This window comes from Chrysemys picta, chromosome 12 (genome assembly GCF_011386835.1).
Source record: "Chrysemys picta bellii isolate R12L10 chromosome 12, ASM1138683v2, whole genome shotgun sequence".
NCBI lineage: Eukaryota > Metazoa > Chordata > Testudines > Emydidae > Chrysemys > Chrysemys picta.
In genome coordinates this window covers 17,752,910-17,776,352 of record NC_088802.1, presented here as the reverse complement: position 1 = coordinate 17,776,352, position 23,443 = coordinate 17,752,910, and the positions used below count along the sequence as shown (strand labels likewise).

The 23,443-nt window shown below is 53.9% G+C and overlaps 2 protein-coding genes across 24 annotated transcripts in view; both read left to right on the top strand.

Moving 5' to 3' along the window:
* The window catches only part of LOC112058656 (zinc finger protein 850-like), a 63,482-nt gene extending 44,059 nt beyond the window's left edge, over positions 1-19,423 (top strand). For 2 of the 4 annotated variants that reach the window (XM_065564878.1, XM_065564877.1), the window contains exons 2-4: positions 11,889-11,975; positions 13,664-13,777; positions 14,148-19,423. In XM_065564878.1, coding sequence (XP_065420950.1) covers positions 11,900-11,975; positions 13,664-13,777; positions 14,148-16,195 — 2,238 coding nt within the window. In that variant the 5' untranslated portion in view covers positions 11,889-11,899 and the 3' untranslated portion in view covers positions 16,196-19,423. Of the gene's footprint in view, positions 1-5,416; positions 5,556-11,888; positions 11,976-12,542; positions 12,670-13,663; positions 13,778-14,147 lie in introns of those variants that run through there. The other 2 variants (XM_065564879.1, XM_065564876.1) reach the window with 2 other exon arrangements.
* Positions 1-23,443, top strand: part of LOC101935336 (zinc finger protein 850) — a 140,009-nt gene that overhangs the window by 77,166 nt on the left and 39,400 nt on the right. Inside the window, exon 1 of one of the 20 annotated variants that reach the window (XM_065564738.1) lies at positions 5,536-5,555. The exons of 18 other annotated variants lie outside the window; for them this stretch is intronic. The gene's annotated coding sequence lies outside the window, so the exon portion shown is untranslated. Of the gene's footprint in view, positions 1-5,535; positions 5,556-23,443 lie in introns of those variants that run through there. One more of the 20 variants, XM_065564765.1, reaches the window with a different exon arrangement.

Here is a 23,443-nt window from a genome sequence, read left to right as displayed (position 1 = left end):
CCTAATGGGGTCCAAACCCCAAATAAATCCGTTTTACCCTGTATAAAGCATATACAGGGTAAATTCATAAATTGTCCGCACTCTATAACACTGATGGAGAGAGATGCACAGCTGTTTGCTCCTCCCCAGGTATCAATACATACTCTGCGTTAATTAATAAATAAAAAGTGATTTTATTAAATACAGAAGGTAGGATTTAAGTGGTTCCAAGTAGTAACAGACAGAACAAAGTGAATTATCAAGCAAAATAAAATAATACATGCAAGTCTAAGTCTAGTACAGTAATAAAAACTCAATATAGATAAAATCTCACCCTCGGAGATGTTTCAATAAGTTTATTTCACAGACTGCACACCTTTCTAGTCTGGGCACAATCCTTTCCCCTGGTACAGCCCTTGTTCCAGCTCAGGTGGTAGCTAGGGGATTTCTCATAATGGCTGCCTCCCTTTGTTCTGTTCTACCCACTTTTCTTGCTGCCACAGCCTCCTGGGCCATGATTGGGGGGGGAGGGGGGAGAGGCACAAAGCTGCTGCCCGCTCCCACAGGGCTGCCAGCAGGGGTTCAACCCTGCCTCTTTCTGGAGCCTCAAAGGCTGGAGGAGCAGGCAGCTGCTGTGAGTTCCCATCTTGTCGGGGGCGGTGGGGCTCGGGCTTCTGGCTTCAGCCTTGGGGTGGCAGGCAGCAGGCTCCAGCCATGGGGTTTGGGCTCCTGCCCTGGGCTCAACCCTCCCCCGCCCACCCATCGCTCCTGGCCCCCGCTGCCACCTCCAGCCCCAGGCTCCAGTTGTACGGCAGCAGGCTCTGGACCTCTGCTGCAGGGCTTTAGGCCCTGGTTTCACCACTACCCCTGTTGCCGCTGGCCCCCACTGCTGCCCTATCCACTTCCCATCTCAGGCTTAATTTTCCCTCCAGTTTTCTGGGTCTGTGTAAGTCTGCTGTGAAAAGTGGTATTTGTATGTTTGTTAATCACTTTTTGCTGCCTCCCAGCTTGCTAGCAAGTCTGCTGCTGTGAAACGTGCTATTAACAAACGTACAAACGGCACTTTTCACAGACGCAGACTTACTAGCCAGCAAATCTTTAAAATAAAAAGCAACCAAAAAAGCAAAAGAAACAACAATTAACAAAAGACAAGAACATGCGAAGCACCTTATTTGTGACAGGTTTCAGAGTGGTAGCCGTGGTAGCCTGTATCAGCAAAAACAATGAGGCGTCCTTGTGGCACCTTAGAGACTAACAAATTTATTTGTGTATAAGCTTTCGTGGGTTAGAACCCACTTCATCGGATGCATGGAGTGAAAATACAGGAGCAGGTATAAATACATGAAAGGATGGAGGATTGCTTTACCAAGTGTGAGGTCAGTCTAATAATAATTTCCCCCTACTGTTACTCACACCTTCTTGTCAACTGTCTGTAATGGGCCACTCTCTTACCACTTCAAAAGTTATTTTTCCGCTACCAGGGGGTGGGACTTTCTACCACCTGTAGAGGGTGAGGAACCCCGGTGAACCAGCCTATATTCCTGCCTGCTCCCACAGCCCGCCATGAATATCGGTTGGAGGCTCCTTCATGGAGCCGTGAGCACAGGTGTGTACCTGGCACAGTTCATCCCTATTCCCAACACCTGTCCCCTTTGCAGGTGAGGGAGAACCTGGCGCATACCTATCTAGAATGTCCAGGTTGCAGCCCCTCTTCCGGCTCCTCCTGAACCTCCTCTTGAGGTTCTGGTTGCACTTTACCCCACACCTCTTTATATATTCACACCCTGTCCGTGGCCCCACGAAGTCACGAGACCCCGTCAACGTCCTCCTGGCACTGGCCAAAGTGGCCATTTACAATGCCAGGGGGAAGATGCTGGACGAGCGGGCACTCTGTGACTCTGGGGCCTATTTCAGTTCCTCCCTTGTCTCACGCATCTGGGCAGAGTTCCTCTGGGCATCGCCTGCTGGCTTTGAGGAGCAGTAGGTGCTGTCTGGGGTTCTCCCAGTGTCCCCCTCTGGATCCTTAGTTCTGAACCTATGACCCTCAATCCCATCCCTGTTATCCCTTAGTTGTCCCCGAATTCAGTTGGGTCCTGGGGTCCAGTGGTTCCTCCCGCAAGGCTGGGGGAGGCACCCACCCACTGTAATGGGTTAGATCACAGAAACCCCTAGGAGCTGCCACCTCAGGGCCGGCTCCAGGCACCAGGTGCTTGGGGCGGCCAGTTGAAAGGGGCGGCACGTCCGGGTCTTGAGCAGCAATTCGGCGGCAGGTCCCTCAGTCCCTCTCGGAAGGAAGGACCGGCCGCTGAATTGCCGCTGAAGAATGAAGCGGTGTGGTAGAGCTGCCGCTGAAGTGCTTTATATATATAGATATAGATATATTTTTTTCCCCCCGCCGCTTGGGGTGACAAAAAAGCTGGAGCCGGCCCTTTGCCACCTGATGTGCCAAGACTACTTCTGCTCCTGCTTTCCTGCCCTTGCAACTTAGGACTCCAACACCCTGTCTTGTTGAGCCAGACACACCAGTCTGCTCCAACACAGACCCAAGGTCTGAACCACGTGCCCAAAAACTTAACTGAAAGCAAATTACAGAAGTGTTCCTGTCTTTAACACTCAGATGCCCAACTCCTAATGGGGTCCAAACCCCAAATAAATCCGTTTTACCCTGTATAAAGCATATACAGGGTAAATTCATAAATTGTCCGCACTCTATAACACTGATGGAGAGAGATGCACAGCTGTTTGCTCCTCCCCAGGTATCAATACATACTCTGCGTTAATTAATAAGTAAAAAGTGATTTTATTAAATACAGAAAGTAGGATTTAAGTGGTTCCAAGTAGTAACCGACAGAACAAAGTGAATTATCAAGCAAAATAAAATAATACATGCAAGTCTAAGTCTAGTACAGTAATAAAAACTCAATATAGATAAAATCTCACCCTCTGAGATGTTTCAATAAGTTTATTTCACAAAACCTTTCTAGTCTGGGCACAATCCTTTCCCCTGGTACAGCCCTTGTTCCAGCTCAGGTGGTAGCTAGGGGATTTCTCATGATGGCTGCCTCCCTTTGTTCTGTTCTACCCACTTTTCTTGCTGCCACAGTTCCTGGGCCATGATTGGGGGGGCACAAAGCTGCTGCCTGCTCCCACAGGGGTTCAGCCCTGCCTCTTTCTGGAGCCTCAAACGCTGGAGGAGCAGGCAGCTGCTGTGAGTTCCCATCTTGTCGGGGGCGGTGGGGCTCGGGCTTCTGGCTTCAGCCTTGGGGTGGCAGGCAGCAGGCTCCAGCCATGGGGCTTTGGGCTCCTGCCCTGGGCTCAACCCTCCCCCGCCCACCCATCGCTCCTGGCCCCCGCTGCCACCTCCAGCCCCAGGCTCCGGTTGTACGGCAGCAGGCTCTGGACCTCTGCTGCAGGGCTTTGGGCCCTGGTTTCACCACTACCCCTGTTGCCGCTGGCCCCCGCTGCTGCCCTACCCACTTCCCATCTCGGGCTTAATTTTCCCTCCAGTTTGTTGGGTCTGTGTAAGTCTGCTGTGAAAAGTGATAGTTGTACGTTTGTTAATCACTTTTCACTGCCTCCCAGCTCGTTAGCAAGTCTGCTGCTGTGAAACGTGCTATTAACAAACGTACAAACATCACTTTTCACAGACGCAGACTTACTAGCCAGCAAATCTTTTAAATAAAAAGCAACCAAAAAAGCAAAAGAAACAACAATTAACAAAAGACAAGAACATGCGAAGCACCTTATTTGTGACAGGTTTCAGAGTGGTAGCCGTGGTAGCCTGTATCAGCAAAAACAATGAGGCGTCCTTGTGGCACCTTAGAGACTAACAAATTTATTTGTGTATAAGCTTTCGTGGGTTAGAACCCACTTCATCGGATGCATGGAGTGAAAATACAGGAGCAGGTATAAATACATGAAAGGATGGAGGGTTGCTTTACCAAGTGTGAGGTCAGTCTAATAATAATTTCCCCCTACTGTTACTCACACCTTCTTGTCAACTGTCTGTAATGGGCCACTCTCTTACCACTTCAAAAGTTATTTTTCCTCCCTTGGTATCCTGCTGTTAATTGATTTATCTCCTTAGACTGACCTCACACTTGGTAAAGCAACCCTCCACCCTTTCATGTATTTATACCTGCTCCTGTATTTTCACTCCATGCATCCGATGAAGTGGGTTCTAGCCCATGAAAGCTTATGCCCAAATACATTTGTTAGTCTCTAACGTGCCACAAGGACTCCTCGTTGTTTTCACCTTATTTATGTTTCTATTCTGTGTAGGTCCACTAAAGAATAGAGGCAATTGTACACTATTTTTATTATGGAGTCTGCAAAACAAACCCAACATTAATAAATTAACAGGATATGGGCACGGATATGTGCATATTTATTTGTTTATCCTAAAGTTAATTAAGTATCTTAGGAAAAATTGTCAGAGTAGCCACCAGCAAGAGCTGGTGACCGTGCTCTGAGGCTACCAAAAAATTGTAGTGCGAACCCCTGCACTAGAAAGCTTACAGTGGTGCAGCTGCATCAGTAGCCTAAGAGTGGTGTCTAATATCTTGATCTGTTTCTGGCCTAGCAAAATGAGACCCTGCACTTAACTCGGTGGCACTGGTCTGTTTCGATGGCTGCATCTGATCAATTCCAACATTGCAGGGGATTGTCTGGGTGCCCATCAGGAGAAGGTGGATGATTTTGGTGACAATTGGAAAATGATGAGGGGGAAATAGGGGACTATCCTGAGTGGGCAAAGCACCAGTCCCTGACCCAGAGCAACAGGAGCTTTGTTGCTGACATCCAGGTGCCTGATGGGGAGCTGCAGTCGGTGCCCACACTGGGGAGCCAGCTGGGAGAGGGGCAGAGGGGATCCCCGGGAAGAACCCAGGGACAAAACACAGACAGCACCATGACCCGAGCGAGGGGAGCAGAGCTGGTAGCTCCAGTCCAAGGCTGGTAGCCAGTGAATGTGGTGTGGAGACAAGAGACCAGCTCTGACCACCTGCTCCCTGTGCCAATCTTGTTACCAGAGCATCCCTGACTCCCCATCACCCCTGGATTCTCTGGAACAACCCCATCTCCCTAGAAACCCCCCTTCTCCCCCCGCCCCGGGATCTGCACGTCTCCTTTCTGTCCCCATTGATCCTGTGGTTTCTAGGCAGGATGCCTGCATAGTGCTGGGAGAAGCTGCCCGTGCCCAGGGGAGGTGGGGCCCCAGGGGGCAGGGTCTGGGGCAGGGGGCTGCAGTGCGCTGAGTTGATCGCTAGGACCCAGGAGCTGCTGGGAGGCGGCTCTGGGGGGAGCGATCGCTGGGCTCAGGCCCGGCAGCAGGAAGTGACTCGCAGCCGCTGCGGTGACTCTGTCTCCCAGGCTCCTGGCGAGATCCCCGAGCCCCGGCGGCTGGTGCTGGGAGCCCGGAGCCCGGGCTGCAGCCGGGAGAGGGGAATCTCCAGCAGGGCCCTTCCCGCTGCTCCCCAGGAGCCTCTCCCAGGGCAGAGCCCCCAGCCCGGCCAGGCCCCTTCCCGGCCCGGCCCCTGCCCCTGCCCCTGCCCCAGGGGGCCCCGCTCGGAGGGAAGGTAAGAGAGACCCGCCCCCCCCCCCCCCCCCCCCCCCGTCACACTCGGGCTGCAGGGGGAGGTTTGGCCCCAGGCTGCTCCCAGCGGAGCTGGCTGCGATTCCCGCCCTGGGCCCGGGAAAGCTGCCGCCAGCTCCCGGTGTGTGCGGGGGGGGGGGAGCCAGCCCGGGCCGTGCTGGGGCAGCCACACCTGAGATGGGGGGCGGGAGCCGAAAGGGGGCTGAAGATGGGCGCGGGGTGCAGATAAGGGGGGGTTGAGGGGGGACAGGGGTGTGTGTGGCCGGGGGCAGGATGGGATGGGGGCAGGGGGGAGATGGGGGTCGGTGATTGCACTGAAGGGAGGTTGGGGCGATGCAGGGTGATCGGGGGCAGAGGGGGAGTTATGGGGCTGACGGGAACGAGGCTGGAATGGAGGGAAGACGTGCGGGGGCTCTGGGAGGGAAAGGGGGGGATGTAGGGAGGGGAGGCTGTGTAAAGTGCTGCCCGGTGAAGGGGAGCCCAGGGGCAGGGAGACGGCGGAGGGGTGGGAGAGATACAAGAGGGGCTGTCCTGCCCAGTAGCCAGTGGGGATTTCTTCCCCTACAAATGGTCAAACCAGGGTGACCGTTTGTCCCGACTTGGGCAGGACAGTCCTGAAGTGCCGAGTTCAAGTCCCGGTCCTGGGCTGAATGACTCCAGGACACCATTTGTCCCGGATTCCCGGTGCCAGGGCTCTGCGCCTGCCCGAGGCTCAGGGGCAGCGCCAGCCTGTTCTCCCGGGGGTGGGATTGAGGGGGGCCTTAGCCCCCCTTCACCACAAGCCCCCACTCCTCCTCCTCCCAGTCTGCAGTGAGGAGTCCCAGACCCTCCACCTGCCCTGGGGGGCAGGGGTGTATCAGGGCCGGCAGATAGGCCGGGGGATGCTATCGACACTAGGGTTCCCAGCTTTCTAAATCCAGAAAACTGAACACCTTTGTCCCGCTGCAGCTCCGCACCTTTCGTTGACGCCCCGCCCCCCTCGCTCCATCCCCCTCCCTCCTTTGTTCACTCCCCCCACCCCTCTCTCCCCGGCTCATTTTCCCTGCAAGGCCCAAACGGGCGCCAGGAGCTGCAACAGTCTGAATGTGGGAGATGCACACACTTGCCAACACAGAGACTCTTTTCCCACACGCTTTCTCGGGGCCCTACGGGGGAGGTGGCGCAGGAGTCCCACAGGGCCCTGAGATAGGCAGTCTCGTGTCAGGGCCGGCCTTAGGGAAAATGGCCCCCTGGGTGAACTTGCATTTTGGTGCCCCTGGCCCCCATGGGCATGGAGCATCATCACCCCAATTGCCTCCCCACCCTCCCTTCACCCCTAACCCCTGCATTGTACCCCCTTTGTCCCTAACCCCTGCCCCCTCCTGTGCCCCTAAGCTCTGCATCCCCTTCCTGCACCCACATGGGGAAACTGACCTGGGTGCAGAGATGGAGCAGCTGACATTGCTGCTCGCTCCCCCACTGGACTGCTGCTCTCCTGCCCCGGGCCCCACTATGGGGCTGTGAGCGGGGGAGCGAGGGTGGGGCTCCCTGCACCCAGGTCATGTTCCCTGCCTGGGCTGCATAAGGAGAGGGCAGGAGAGCAGCAGCTCCTGATGCTCATCTCCTAGCACTGTCCCTTTAAGAAAGCACTCTGGGTCGGTCAGGCACCTGAAGGCTTGTTCAGACACAAGCAGCTGGACCCAGAGAGGCAGCAGCCAGGGGCGGCAGGTTTGTAGAAATTTTGGCCGTGCCCAGAATGCCCGGAGCCTGCCCCCCACCTGCCTAAGGCTCTGGGAGGGAGTTTGGGTTGGGGAGAGGGTCTGGGGTGCCGGTTCTGGGATGGAGTTTGGGGGCTGGAGGGGGTGGCAAGGTTCCCTCCCAACTCTGAGGTACAGATGTGGGGACCTGCATGAAAAAACCCCTAAGCTTATTTCTACCAGCTTAGGTTAAAAACTTCCCCAAGGCACAAATTCTTCCTTGTGCCTGGACAGTATGCTGCCACCACCAAGTGAGTTAGACAAAGATTCACGAAAAGGACCACTTGGAGTTCCTGTTTCCCCCAAATATCCCCCCAAGCCCCTTCACCCCCTTTCCTGGGGAGGCTTGAGAGGAACCAAGGTGAGCACAGACCCTTGGGTTTTAGGACACTAAAAACCCAATCAGATTCTTAAAAACAGAACTTTTCTTATAAAGAAAAAAAGTAAAAGAAACACCTCTGTAAAATCAGGATGGAAGGTAACTTTACAAGGTAAAAAGAGTTAAAACACAGAGGATTTCTCTCTAGGCAAACCTTTAAACTTACAAAAAAACAGGAATAAACCTCCCTCTTAGCGTATGGAAAACTCACAAGCTAAAACAAAAGATACTCCAACACATTTTCTTGCTATTACTTACATCTAATATTACAGAAATAGTATCATTTCATTAGGAACTGGATTACTTGCTTAGTTTCTCCCTTTGTCTCTCGAGAGAACACTCACAGAGCACAAAACAAAGCCTCTCCCCCCCCCCCCCCCCCCCCCCCCACACACACACATTTGAAAGTATCTTCTTTCCCCATTGGCCCCTCTGGTCAGGTGCCAACCAGGTTATCTGAGCTTCTTAACACTTTACAGGTAAAGAAGGGATTTTATGCTATCTTTAGCTGCATGTTTATGACGGGGAGTGTGGGAAAAGGGGGGGAATGCAGTCTCTGGGAGGGGGTGGGGGAGTGTGGCGCTTACCTGGAGCTCCTAGGCAGGGAGGCCGGGGGTCTCCACACGCAGCTACCCCCAGGCACTGCCCCCACAGCTTCCCATTGGCCGCGGGGTCGCTTGGGGCGGGACACAGACCCACCCAGGGGCTGCAGGGAGGGGCTGGCAGCCATGTGGAGTGAGCAGGCAGGAAGCCACTCGGCTCCCTTGCCCTGCCGGTGGTGAGTGGTGGTCCCGGTCTGTTTTAAATGGCCCGGGGGATGTTGGGGCGGGGCGCTCGGGGGCAGAAGGTGGGGCCAAGGGAGAGACCTGGCTTCATACAGTGCCGGAGCCTGGGCACCACGGGCCCATAGAACTCGCCGCCCATGGCAGCAGCACACACAGATTCCCCGTCCTGTCACCCCAGCTTAGTGGAAATCGGGTACATGGGAGCAGGACACCACGACATCAGCCTCCCCCCACCCCGCACAGCAGAGAGGAAGACGCTCCCAGTCGCGTGGCCGGGGGCTCTGGGGAGGAATGAGGCGGGGGACAGGAGCAGCGGTGGCTGCACATGGCAGTGGAGCAGGGGGGAGGAGGGGCACCTAGCTCGGCTGGTCATCCAACTGCCCCTTGCAGCTCAGGTCCCTTCTCCCCTCTCACCCACAAGACCAGCCCTGGTCTCGTTCTCCTCCCCTCCCCTCCAGCAGCCCCATTCCCAGCACTCGGAGACGAGGATCTATACCTCGAACTCCTCAGTGCTGGCGATGGGGCCACAGACCGCGGGGTCGCTGCAGGGGCACGTGCCGTAGCTGGAGCCCAGCCACAGGAGGAGCGCGAGGAGAAGAGGGACGGCAGCAGCAGGAGAAGCGCGCGCCATGATCCCTCGACAGCCGCCTGCTGAGCGCTCACAAGTGGGGCTAGTTCGTCCCCTGCCCTGACCCAGCCGGCCACTGGAAGCTGCGCCTGTGGGTGGGAGATGGGGGCAGTGCGCAGAACCCCCTGGCCGTCCCTAAGCCTAGGAGCCGGACATGCTGGCTGCTTCCCAGGAGCGGCGTGGCGCGGAGGCTAGCAAGGAGTCTGCCAGCCCTGCTGCACGGCACCAGTCTACGGCCGGCTAGTGGTGCTGACTGGAGTCTCCAGGATCCCTTTTCGACCGGGTGTTCTGGTCCAAAATCAGACACCTGGTCACCCTAATTGGCACTCCAGCCCCCTGCCAAGGGCAGGTGGAGGGTCCGGGGCTCCTTGCAGTGGCCCGGGCTCCCTGTGCAGGTGTTATTTCGGCCTGGCTTCCGGTCTGGCCAGGGGCAGGGCCTCAGGGGAAAGAGGAGGAGCAGGGGGCGTGGCCTCATGGAGAGGAGGGGCGGGGCTCCTTCACATGTCCTACTTTTGCCTTTAGAAAAGGTGGTCACCCAGAGATGGGGGCGGGCAGGAGATTTACCCCGAAAGGCTGAGAATTTACCAGGCAAATGTCCACCCAAAATCCCCCCCACACGCACACACCCTGCTTCCAATTTCATATTTGTGTTTAAAGACAATCTCCTTATTTGCGGGGGTCTGACTCCTGGGATGACAGCACTGAACAGGGGCTGGTCTGATTTCTGCGCAGGATTCGATGTCCAACCAGAGTCACTGCTAGACACAAGGAGTAGAATTGGGGTTTGGTTCGGGTACAGTGGCAGTCGATGTATTCGGTTCTGGTTAGGGTTCGGGTTGGGAGGGAGCCCTGTGGCTTGCTTCAGTGTGGAACTGAATTTGGGGCATGGAGCCTGCCTCAGGTGGGGCAATTAGAGGGAGAAGCTGCCCTAAGGGGTGAGGGCGGGTGAGAGGAGGCCTGTCTAAGTGGAAGAAGAATTGAGCAGCCTTTTTCCTTGGCTTGAAGAGTTAATGTTAACTTCTGGGACAGGGAGCCCCCACTTCTCTTCTCCTCCCTCCCTCCCTCCTCCTGTGGGCTGCCCCCTTCTCTTCTCCTACTGGGACAGGCCGTTCCGGTAGCGATCACATGCCTGGGGGTTGTTTTGGTGTCTTGTTTATAATGAGTGAGATCAGAGTAGGTTTTATTTTATTTTGTCAAATATTGAGCTGAAAAATTGCTGAAACTTGATTTCAACAGGTAGCCATTTTTTTCCAAGTTCAATTCAGATTCAGGTTCACCGAGGAAGAGGAAAAATGATGGTTTAAGTCTGATTCCAGTTCAGTTAAGCATATCGGTTCAACCTGGTTCTCTGGTTCTGTTCCGGTGTGAGTCCAGATGGGCAAATGCTGCTGAATTGTCCTCATAATGGAGGCTGGTGGGGCTGGTTACTGCTAAGGCAGAGGAGGCTGGTGTCTGTCTCTGTCTGCTCATGATTAAGGCTGCGAGTTTGCCATGGAGGTCATGGAAGCTAGAAGCTTAGGGAGGGAGATGTCACCGCTTCTGAGAAGCCGGGTAGGGAACCTGGGAGCCCTGCTAGCCCCGCCCCCCAGCAACAGCGGGGGTCCTGGGCTGCTCTCTCCCGAGCACCCGCGGAGCCCTCCGGGCTGCTAACTCCCAGCACCCGCAGTTTCCCCCCCCGGGCCACCCCACTGACCACCCACGTACTCCCCAGCACCTATGGCCTCCCCCACCAGCACCCACAGCACTCCCAAGATTTTGTCCGGGGTATAGTACAAGTCGTGGATAGATCATGGGCCGTGAAATTTTGTTGACAGCCCGTGACCTGTCCATCAGTTTTACTAAAAATATCCGTGACTCTAAGGGAGCCTTACCCATGATATTAGGGCCCGGGAGTTAATTGGTGCTGCCTCCTGCATTTTGATCTGCACTTCGATTTTGACTGAGCAGCTGCTGCTCCCCCACCAGGATCTTTGCCAAGGAGAGACCTTCATTAACCCCCCTCTGGGTCCAAGGGGGGAGGGGGGCGGGACACAACTTTCTCAGGTGGATGGAGCCTGCAGGTGATAGGAGAGACCCGGGGGAAAGGGCTGGGGCCAGGCAGGAAAATGGCTCTGCAGAAAGGGTCTTTCAGGGACCTGGTGGTGAGTTTGTACCGGAGGGGGAGGGGCTCCCCCATGCCTGCAGGTCCCCGAGCTGCTGCCCTCAGTGACACAGCCAGGCTCACACTGGAGAGCAAATGCCCATGGGAACGGGACAGGCACCAGTTCTCCCAGGCAGAGGGGAGAGGGACGGAGACAGGAAGGGGAGGGGTGAGACCGAAAGGGGCAGCAGGAGCAAGAAGTGGGGAGGGAGGTTCCCAGCTCCCAGCCCTGCCCGGATCCATTCCCTGCATCCCCCTGGGCCGACTGACTCTCCGGGGAACAAGGGGAGGAGCTGACAGAGAAAAAGCCAGGTCCTGCCCCAGCCGAGTCAACGCACTGCTGGGGAGACACACTGCCCTCGGGGCCAATGTCAGGGGGAATCCTCCAAAGTAGCTCCTTAGATTCTGCTCTTTTCTAGCATTTCTCTCAGAGACTCTGTCCCTGGTGGGGGGGGTTAAAAGTGTCTCAGGGGTTCAATGCTGGTGGGAGGGGCCGGGTCAGTATTGTAATAAAGTGACTGACGGTTTTCCCAGCATGGCAGAGTCCAGGGCATCTGTCTGCAGGGAGAGAGCCTGGGGGGAATCGGGGTGTGAAATGGACTGAAGCCCCTTCTGAAACTTCCCCCATCGCCCCTCTCGCCCTGACAGGCTGAGGAATCATGCCCACGTTTTGCTCCAGATTTTCCCATCTTCAGGAGACAGGGAAGGGAAATGGCTGTGATGGAGCCAACTCAGGTAGGGGATTTTCAGGGGGCTGCAGGGGGGAGTTGCTGTAGAGGGGGAGGGGCAGGAAACACACAGGAGGAGGTGGGGTGGGGACACAGGGTGTGATAAACCTGCTGGGACACATTCAATTTGGAGCCTGATTTTCTGAACAGGCCCATTGGCGGGTTGGGGGAGGGGGGGACATTCCCCCATTTCTGATACAGGAAACACCCCCCTGGGCAGGGCTTGAAAAACTGACCAGACTCCTAGTGCTGGAGCCTGACCCCACTAGACGGAGGCTGCTGCGAAATACGAAGGGAGGCTGTTGGGATTCCTGTCTCTGTCTCTGTCCCTGGCTCAGAGCTCTGCTTCCTGCATCAGCCTGTGGCTGGCAGGCGTGTGGGAAATGAGAAGACCCTGCCCTGCTCTGTCTGCTGGGTAGCACAAGGAGTTCTCACCTTCTCCCCACCCCTTGAAGCCTCCTGGCTGCTCTGAGCAGGGTGCGGGTGGGATTCTGCTTTTCTGGGCCTCCTCCCCCTTGACTAGTGGGATTATGGCTGGGGCAGCAGGCGCTGAGTGGGGGAACTGATCTTTCAGATGCTGGTGACCTTTGAGGAGATGGCTGTATATTTCACCCAGGGATAGGGGGCTCTGCTAGACCCCAGTCAGAGAACCTTCTACAGGGACGTCATGCAGGAGAACCATGAGACAGTGACCTCGCTGGGTAAGGGATTCCTGGGCCCTCAGCTATTGGAAGCCGTGGGGTCTGCATGTCTGAATCTGGTCAGGCTCTTCCCTGGTCAGTTAGATTGGAGGAGGAGGGTCGCATAGTCCACAGCTCCACCCTGGACTATGCGACCGACTCCGTGGGTGCTCCTGGGCTGGAGCACCCACGGGGAAAAATTAGTGGGTGCTCTGCACCCTATGGCAGCCAAGCTCCCCTGCACTACCTCCTCCTCTCCCCTGAGCATGCTGCGTCCCCACTCCACCTATCTTGCAGCGTTTCCCACCCGGCCACTGCCAAACAGCTGCTTGCACGCTCGGGGTGTGGGGGGGGGAACGGAACCTGGCACATTCAGGGGAGGAGGCGAGGCCAAGGCGGGGATTTGGGGAAGGAGTTAGAATAGGGGCGGAGTTGGGGCGGGGACTTTGGGGAAGGGGTTGAAATGGAGGAGAGGAAGGGGTGGGAAGAAGTGGGGCAGGGGTGGGGCCGGAGGCAGGGCGGGGGGTTAAGCACCCATGGAAAAGAGGGGAAGTCGGCGTCTATGCCAGTGTGAGAGAGACTTGCATCTCCATACCCCATTCACGGGAACAGGGGAGTCAGAAACCTAATGGACAGGCTAATTCATCCCCATCTCTCCAGCTGTCCAGGGGCCAGAAGCAGGGTATTGCCCTGTCTGTATTATTTCTCCTTCACTCACCGTTCACCTTGCTCCATCCGTGGGGAGGGCTCTAGGTTCTGCAGGTTTGGAAATAGGCAGGAGTTTAACACCCGAGCTGTGTGTGTGTCAGCAAGTCCCCCAGAGCGCATCTACCCTGAGACCTCCTAGTGAGGGAGTAAAAAAAAACCCCACCCCCAGATCCCTGCTGCTCCCAAGGGGTCGGAGTTACCACAGTCCCATGTAGGGTCAGGTTAATCTCAGGGAATGTTCCTTGTGACAAATACTCTACCAATGCTCCATGCGCCCTGAGCTTGCCTGATTTCACTCCCTGATTAGGATTTCCCGTTCCCAAACCCGAACTGATCACCCGGCTGGAACGAGGGGAAGAGCCGTGGGCCCCGGATCTCCAGGCCCCGGAGGAAAGGGGGAGCCCGAGAGGCACCTGCACAGGTGAGGAGTCAGGGAAACTGACACAGAAACATCTGGCGAGTGAAGGAAAAAGCTGGGACTCCGAAATGTGTTGTGAGCGAGAGCTCCCAGTTTTGCCCCATCTCACCCAGGTCAGGGCTGCAGTCAGCAGGTGTCGTATCATCAAGGCAAATATCAGTCATGGCTTCCCACCCATCCTGTTAGCTGTCGGGAATTTCTTCCTTGACTTTACTTCCCTGGGAGCGTTTGGGTGGGATGTGGGGGCAGAATTAAATGTCTCCATCTCCCCAACAGTCACTGTGTTGTGGTTTCCCTCTTTGCTATTCCCCTTTTGGTCCTTTCCCCCCAGCACAGGCAGAGACTCCTGATTGGATTTTTTCTCTCCCCGTAGGTGATAGGACAGTGAGTGAGAACAAGGAGGAGAATCAGCAACAGGAAGGTCCTGAGCAAGTGGAATCGCAGGAGAGGTTTTTGAGAAGAGCTGAACAGAATTTTTCCCAGTGCTTGGAGCAGGGAAATGCCTGGGGAGATCGACACAGATCAGAGATGCAGCTGGGAAACTATACCGGGAAGAAACTAGATGAATTCACTGAATGCGGCGGAGGATGTAAGGATCTAAAGGAAACCACAGTCCAGCAGAGAAGTCACAATGAAGAGAAACCCTCCAAATGCCTTGACCGTGGGAAGCGATTCCATTTCAGTGCAAACCTTCTTACACATTGGAGAACCCACACAGGAGAGAAGTCCTACAAATGCTTGGACTGTGGTAAAAGTTTCCCTGAGAAGTCAAACTTTACTACACACCAGAGACTGCACATAGGAGAGAAACCCTATAAATGCCTTGTGTGTGGGAAAAGATTTAATTGGAGGTCACAGCTTATGTCACATCACAGAACCCACACAGGAGAGAAGCCCTATAAATGCTTAGACTGGGGGAAAAGCTTCAGTAGGAAGCTAGTTCTTATTGTACACCAGAGACTGCACACAGGAGAGAAACCCTATAAATGCCTTGTGTGTGGGAAAGGTTTTAGGCAGTGGGCACTGCTTATGTCACATCAGAGAACAATCTTAGGAGAGAAGCCTTATAAATGCTTAGACTGTGGGAAAACCTTCATTCACAAGTCAAACCTTATTATACACCAGAGAGTACACACAGGAGAGAGACCTTTTAAATGCCTTGAGTGTGGGAAAACTTTCAGTCACCGCTCAAATCTTACTAAACACCGGGGAATCCACATCAGAGAGACGCATTATAAATGCCTCGACTGTGGGAAAAGCTTCATCGATAGAATAAAATTTACTAGTCATCAAAGAATGCATACAGGAGAGAGACCCTATAAATGCTTTGACTGTGGGAAAAGCTTCATACAGAAGTCAAGGCTTACTGTACACCAGAGAGTACACACAGGAGAGAGACCCTATATATGCTGTGAGTGTGGGAAAGGTTTTATTCGGAGCTCAGAGCTTATTAGACATGAGATCACCCACACAGGAGAGAGACCCTTTAAATGCCATGAGTGTGGGAAAAGTTTTAATCATAACTCAGCACTTATTATACATCAGCGATCCCACACAGGAGAGAGACCCTATGAATGCCTTGAGTGTGGGAAAGGTTTTATTGAGAACTCAGCGCTTATTAGACATAGGAGAATCCACACAGGAGAAAGACCCTATAAATGCCACGAGTGTGGGAAAAGTTTCAGTGTGAAATCAACCCTTACTGCACATCAGAAAACCCACACAGGAGAGAGACCCCATAAATGCTTCAACTGTGGGAAAAGCTTCATTCAGAAGTCCAAGCTTAGTGAACACCAGAGAGAACATACAGGAGAAAGACCATATCAATGCCTTGACTGTGGGAAAACTTTCATTAAGCGCTCAGACCTTATTAAGCATCAAAGTATCCACACACCAAGCGACAAATCCTATAAATGCCTTGACTGTGGGAAAAGTTTCCCTGACAGAATAAAACTTACTAGACATCAGAGAATCCATACAGGAGAGAGACTCCATAAATGCATGGACTGTGGGAAAAGCTTCATAAACAACTCAAGGCTTATAGTACACCAGAGAGTGCACACAGGAGAGAAACCCTTTAAATGCCGTGAGTGTGGGAAAAGTTTTAGTCAGAGTGCAACGCTTATTACACATCAGCGAACACACACAGGAGAGAGACCCTATGGATGCCTTGAGTGTGGGAAAAGTTTTATCTCAAGTTCAGCCCTTACTATACATAGCAGAATCCACACAGGAGAAAGACCCTATGGATGCCTTGAGTGTGGGAAAACTTTCAGTTACCGTTCAAATCTTACTAAACACGGGGAAATCCACATCAGAGAGATGCATTATAAATGCCTCGACTGTGGGAAAAGCTTCAATAAGAGCTCAGCACTGACCAAACATGAGAGAATCCACAAGGGTAAGAGACCCCAGAAGTAGCTTGACTGCAGGAAAAGATTCAATTTGACTTCACACTTCAGTGACCCACACAACAGCGAGAGCTTGAACGTGAGGGAAGGTTCATTTGGTGCTTCCGGAGTATCAGGCCTCTGCAAATCTAAACAGGGAAGTAACCTCTGAGATGTTCTCAGTGTGGGACATGGTCCAAGTGGAGCTAACACCATACTGGACATCAGAGACTCCTCCACACAACAGGGAAATTCTCTCAGTGCCCTGACTGGGGCCGGCCATGGTGACAAACCTATTTCCTCGTTCCCACACACATCAGGGGCGTTTGGCTCCCAAGTATCCAGCTGCCCATCGCTGGGGTGAGGATCCAACAGCAGCCGAGCATCAGTTGGTCAGTGACCCTCTGGCTCTGCCTGGTCTCAGCAAACCCCAGGCAGAGGAGGAGAAGCCCCCATCAGCCCCTCCCCCCTGCTGCAGCCCTGGCTGCTGAGCTGATGGGCCACTGGTGGGGGAAGGGAGAGAGAGAAACTCCTCCAGCCGCTCCCTCTGCCTGGCTGAAGTTCCCCCCTCTCCCTTCCCCTCCCAGCTGGGATCCCCCTGCCATGGAGATGAGGAGAAGGACACTTGGGCCAGGCCCCACCTTCACTCTAGACACCTGTTCCCATCCCCCATCTTCCACCAACCCCTGGTCTGGGCTCCCCTACTCACCTGGAGCTGTTCCCTGCAGGGGCTGGTAACTCCTCCGCTCCCCAAATCCCCCAGGGCACTGGGCTCTGGGGGATCCACCATTAAGGGACCAGGCAAATGGGTTGTGGGGAGGAAACTGGGGATTGAATGGTTGAGGCTGGAGTAGCTCGGAAGCAGGGAGAGCTGGGTGCTGGGGCTAGTGAGTATGTGGGGCTCATGGGATAAGAGGCGAGGGAGAGCACAGGGGCAGAGAGGTGCTGCCTCATCACTCACCCCCTCTGCCCCTTCTCCCTGCCCCCTCTGCATTCAGACAGCACCATTGGCAGAGACTGATTTCCACAGGGCGTTTTCTTGGAAGCCTGGATTTCCCACCTCTGCTACAGCAGCAGCAGCCTGTGAGAGGGAAGCAGCGCTGCCTAGTGGATAGAACCCTGGCCTGGGACTCAGGAGACCTAAGCTCTGTTCCCAACACTGCCAGCAGCTTGCGGGGTGACCTGATACAATCTGTGCCTTCCAGAGAGGGAATAAATGGGGGGTGATAATATCAGCCTCCGAGTGTCTGTCTAGGGCAGGAGAAGTGGTTGGGATTAGCCAGTACATCTCCTTTGTTCCTCCTCCCCTTTTTCTAGTCTAGACTGACCCTGAGCAGTTTATTCCAATCCTCCGTTGGCAAAGTGATTGTTAGAGTCACTAAGTGCCCCCTTTGCAGTGAGATTGTCTCATTCCCAGACATCCCCACATTGCTCCAGGTTATGCGGAAAAGCATTTAATTTTTTTTTTTTTTTTTTTTTGCTGTTTCTCCCTTTTACACCAGCACTCAATAGAGTCTAAGGCCTTGGCTACACTTGCAGATGTACAGCGCTGTGAATTAAACCTGACTTCGTACAGCTGAGTAGGGAAAGCGCTGCAGTCTGTCCACACTGCCAGCTGCCAGCGCACTGTCGTGGCCACATTTGCAGCATTTGCTGTGCCATTGGGAGTGGTGCATTATGGGCAGCTATCCCACAGAGCACCTCTTCCCATTCTGGCGCCGTGGGTTGTGGGTGCGGGGCATTCTGGGTCCTGTCCCAACGCCCCGTGATGCATCGCTTCGCATCCCAGAAATCCCTTTGTTTCCGTCCACCTTTGGCGCCATCTTTCAACGATTTCTGTGCAGCGCGATCTGTCTGCAGGAAATGGAGCCCGAACTGCTGTGGCGTATGATGACTTATCTGTCCAGCACGTCACGTTTGGCTGTCGAACTATTCCTTAAGATCCAAAGTGACAGTGAGGGTGAGGAGTCCGACGATGTTATCGAGCCGCGTAACGCATATGACACGAAATTGCTTGTGGCATTCACGGACATGCTCAGTACCGTGGAACGCCGCTTTTGAGCTCGGGAAACAAGCACCGAGTGGTGGGATCACATCGTCATGTAAGTCTGTGATGACGAGCAGTGCCTGCAGAACTTTTGGATGAGAAAAACCACTTTCATGGGACTGTGTGAGGAGCTTGCCCCCCACCCTGCGGCGCAAGGACACGAGATTGAGAGCTGCCCTGCCAGTGGAGAAGCGGGTGGCTATTGCAATCTGGAAGCGGGCAATTCCAGACAGCTATCGTCGGTCGCAAACCAGTTTGGAGTGGGAAAGTCGACCGTTGGAATCGTGTTGATGCAAGTTTGCAAGGCCATTAATTGCATCCTACTCAGAAGAACCGTGACTCTGTTTAACATGCAGGAAATAGTGGATGGCTTTGAACAAATGGGGTTCCCTAACTGTGGAGGGGCGATAGATGGGATGCACATTCCTATTCTGGCACCACCCCACCTAGGATCCGAGTACGTTAATCGGAAGGGGTATTTCTCTATGGTCTCCAGGCGTTTGTGGATCACCGTGGGCATTTCATTGACATTAACACAGGCTGGCCCGGAAAGGTGCATGACGCACACATCTTTCGGAACACTTGGCTGTTCAGGAAGATGCAGGCCGGGACTTTTTTCCCAGAGCAGAAGATCATGGTGGGGAAGTCGAAATGCCCATTGTGATCCTTGGAGATCCTGCTTACCCGTTAATGCCGTGGCTCATGAAACCCTACACAGGGAGCCTTGACAGCAGCAAGGAATGGTTCAACTACAGGCTGAGCTGGTGCCGAATGACTGTGGAGTGCGCCTTTGGACATTTAAAGGGCCGCTGGCGATCTCTGTATGGGAAGCTGGACTTGGCCGAAAACAGCATCCCCGCGGTTATATCCGCATGCTGTGCCCTCCATAATATTTGTGAAGGGAAGGGTGAAAACTTCACTCAGGCATGGACCTCCGAGGTTCAACACCTGGAGGCTGAATTTGCACAGCCAGAGAGCAGGGCTATTACAGGGGCCCAGCGCGGGGCTGCAAGAATTAGGGATGCCTTGAGGAAGCAATTTGAGGCTGAAAACCAGCAGTGATATCTGGTGCCCTGCACGGGAGTGAAGTGCAGTAGTTCCAATCTTTAGGAATCAGTGTTTGCTAAGCAGACTTGCAGTGCCTGTTTATTTCCTGGGCTAAGGAGTCTTTTACTTTATGCAATAATAAAGAATGTTTTCAAAGCCAAAAAATCCATTTATTGAAAAGAAAACAAATTTATTTATTGAAAAGAAACAAGGGGGTGGAGTGGGGAACAGTGCAATCACAGATTCGCGTATGTCCTGTCTGGTGTGCTGTGCAGTGAGTGCTGCACTTCAGGACAGCTATACTGCATGGTGATGGGGGTTGAGTGCAGAGGGTAAGGGTCGTGGTTTTCAGGGCTGGGTGGTGAAGATACTGGTGTTGGAGGCAGCGGGTGGCGTGAAGAACACGGAAGTTGGGGAAAGTGGGTTGGAGGTGACAGTGGGGCACAACGGAAAGAGTTTTGGGACAAGGGCTGTGGGGGGGGGGTGTTTGCGTTTGCGGTACTGCTCTTCTTTCTGCATGGCTATGAGCTCCTGGATAGTATCTGCGTGGCGCTCCAGGATGCTTATGAGCCGACCCGTGCTGATACCAGACACCTCTGTGTTCTTGGGGAACCAGGGTGCAGTACCCAGCCTGACTCATGAAAGACACCCCCCCTCCCCCAGCCTCTGGGAAAATATTGCACAACCAAAACCCATCAGAGGAAAAAACTTGCAGAGACCAGTGAAGGGCGTTGGGAGACACACCTAGACCCCTCCTGACAAGGGTGACAAGATTAAGACATCTCCATTAGCATACAGAATGGAGAGCAGAGACAACTCCCCTAGCCTCATCTGCATGAAAGATGGGACAGGAAGACAGAATGGAGAACAGAGAACCACACTGAATTCTGGGACCAGAAAAAGCAGGGAAGCACTGCATCATGGGAATCTCTGCTCCAGATGCTAATGAACCTATGTCTGCACACACCCAGCTCAGCAATTATCAGACCAATTCTAGTAATGAATCCTTAATTGATCTCCAAATACTGAAGCAGCCTAGTTGCATTGTGAGCTCCCTGGAAGAAAACACCACCCATAGCCAAGAGTGATCAGCTCCTCTTGTCTAGTCTAAAGAAAACCCTTGAGTCATCAGCTTACCTATAAACAAATCTAGTGTTCTCCCTTGAACAACTGTAATTTCTCTACAAAAATCCCTACTCACCCTCTAGTCAGGGTTCTGATGCTTAGATCCAAACTAGGCATCAGTTCCACTGGACCTCCATCGTCTCCTCACTGATCGTGCTGGGGACTCTGTCTGCCTCTTGCCCTCAGGATCCTCAGCTACCACCATCATCTGGGAACCCCGACCAGTTCAAGCTTCAGGGAGCGGTGAGACCTCCTTCTTTCTCTCTCTCTCCCTCTCTTTCCATTTTCCTGCCTACCTTAAGTATTAGCTTTTAACCATGTATGTTATATTGGTTTAGTCAATAAATAACTTCTATGGTTAAGTTGGTTGCTTCTCTCTCTCTTGCTGAACTTTACTCACTTGTATTTTTCGCTTCCCCTATTCACTCTACAGCAATGCTTCTTTTACCTAAGCTAAATATCCCTGCAGCACCCAAAATACTGTGGGGTTTGCTCATCGAGTAGGTTACTGCCAGTACAATTGTGTTGGGGGAGTGGGGATAGGGATGTGCTGAATCTGGGACACATAAGGGTAACAGCTTGAAAGTGCTGCTTGACCCAGTCCATGGAGCCCAGGGGCATATAAAGAGAGAGAGCTTGAAAGTGCTGCTTCATCCAGCCCAGTGAGTCCAGAGACATATAAGGGGTCAGCTTGACAGTGCTGATTGACCCAGTCCGCTCAGACTTGCTCTGTTAATGTACGTGGGTGTGTTGGGTGTTCGTCCGGTTCTGGGGAGGGAGTAACCCAGCCCTAGGGAACCTAGGTCCTGCAGGATAGCTCCATTGGGAGGGGACTTGCAGAAGGGAGAAGAAGAGCTCCACATGAAAACACAAGTGACACAAGCAGTACATTGACAGGATTACAGAACCCCCTTCCCCAGAGGAGTAACCTGAATAAATGAGCATACCCCAAAGTAATGGGCACATCTGATAACAGTGCTTTGCTGCCGGTGCGTGGTGCTTTGCCGCCAGTGTGCTGCGTTTTCCTGGCGGATCCTGCTTTCTCTCTCCCTCCAGTTCTGTGCTTTCTTATTCTCTTTAATAGATTGCCGCATCACTTCTTGCAGCATGTCTTCTTTGCTTTTTCGCGGTCTCTTCCTGAGTCTTTGCAGTCTCTGAGCAGGCGATAAGAGGGACGGCTGAGGTCTCAAGGTCTGCTGTATAGGCAAAATGCAACATTTAACAGAGGCAGCATTTTTTATACCAGACAGAGTAATGATTTCCCCCGCACTTAAGGAGTAGAAAACACACAGGGTCTACACAATTGCATAATTTTCCCGTCCGAAACAGAGCACACACGTCCCACGGGAGCCTCAAAATGGTGAGTAAGGGGGATGGATTGTTTCAGGGCTGCACTGTCCTCTGGGTTTCTGTGCCTTGGGGAGAGCCAACAACTTCAGGGGGCACCTACACTGAACACTGTCCCAACATTTTCCACAGGAGTTTGTCCTGGACGATATCTCGCTGCTGAGGGTGATCTGGGTAGCAAGGGAGGGTCTTCTACTGCAATGCTGATTCCACCCTGGCCCATATGCAGCTTGCCTGTGTGCAGCAATGGCCCCCCTCGCGGCACAGTGGCGCGGACACGTTAGCCTGGCTGGGACAAGGACCACGGTGGCTCTCTCGATAAACCTGCGCAAGCGCATTGCACACGTTCTGGATGAGACATTCGAGGAGATTACCGAGGCCGATTACCGCGATGTGATAAACCACATCAATGCACTATTCCGCATCTAGGCATGCATGCCTAACCCTCCTCTCCCAAAGAGCCCGCACCGAAAAAATTCCTTCCCCCAAAAAAACCGCTTACCGGGAACCTGCTCTTCCGTTTGTCCTCCACCAAGTACCAGCCGCTGTGACTGGCTACCTTCCTCCTGGCTCGAGAAGAGCTCATGGCTTCATTGCTCCACGGATTCCGGGGTGTCTCCATCCGGCCCACCACCATCACTCCCATTTTCCTCCTCCTCTTCCTCCTCCCCCCCACCAGCTCTGAAGTGTCCATGGTGGTGCTCGGAGTGGAGGTGGGGTTAACCCCAAGTATCGCATCCAGCTCTTTGTAGAATTTGCAGGTCATGGGGGGAGCACCCGAGCGGCCGTTTGCGTCGCGGGCTTTGCGGTAGGCACTCTGGAGCTCCTTCACTTTAATCCTTCAGTGCAGGGCATCCCGGTCATGCCCCTTTTCACCATGTCCTTTGATACCTTCCCGAATGTATCGTAATTCCTACGGCTGGAGCACAGCTGGGACTGGACAGCTTCCTCCCCCCAAACACTGATGAGGTCCAGCAACTCGCCATTGCTCGATGCTGGGGCTCGCCTGGCGTGTGGAGGCTCACCTGGAAAGATTCGCTGATAGCACTCCACACCACGCCGGGCTGAGCAAACAGGAAGGGGATTTTAAAAATTCCCGGGGAATGTACAGGGTGGGTCACATGGTCGGTTACCTGAGGCCAGGGCAGTAGAGTTTGAACTGATGACCAGAGTGGCTAGAACAGGCATTGTGGGATACTGCCGAATAATTCTGGAGGCCATTCACAGGCATTGGGCGGCCACACCGGCACCGCAGTGCTGCAGCGGCAGCGCAATACTCGCTATTCCTCTTGGGGACGTGGAGTACCTGCAGCGGTGTACCCACGGAGATACAGCACTGTAAGTGCCCTGTCAGTGTGGATGGGGAGTGAGTTACAGCGCTGGGGACGGCTTTACAGCGCTGTAACTCGCAAGTGTAGCCAAGGCCTGAGCAACAAGGGCTTAAGGGCTCGTTTTGGGCTCAGCCAGCCCTGGCCCGCCTGCAGCAAATGCTCCATCTGCTGGAGGAATTAAAAGGCAGCGAATTAGTTCAGTTGGGAGCAGTGCTGAAGATGAGCAGACCTGCAGTCCACAGCTCCAGTAGAGCAGAGCACCGTGAAACCTAAAGTCTCTGATACAGCTGCTTAAAGGGGCCCTCTATGGGAAAAGGGAGGACCTTCTGCATAGACAAGCAGAGAGGGAAGTATTCTGTGGTCCTGGACTGTGGCGATTCCC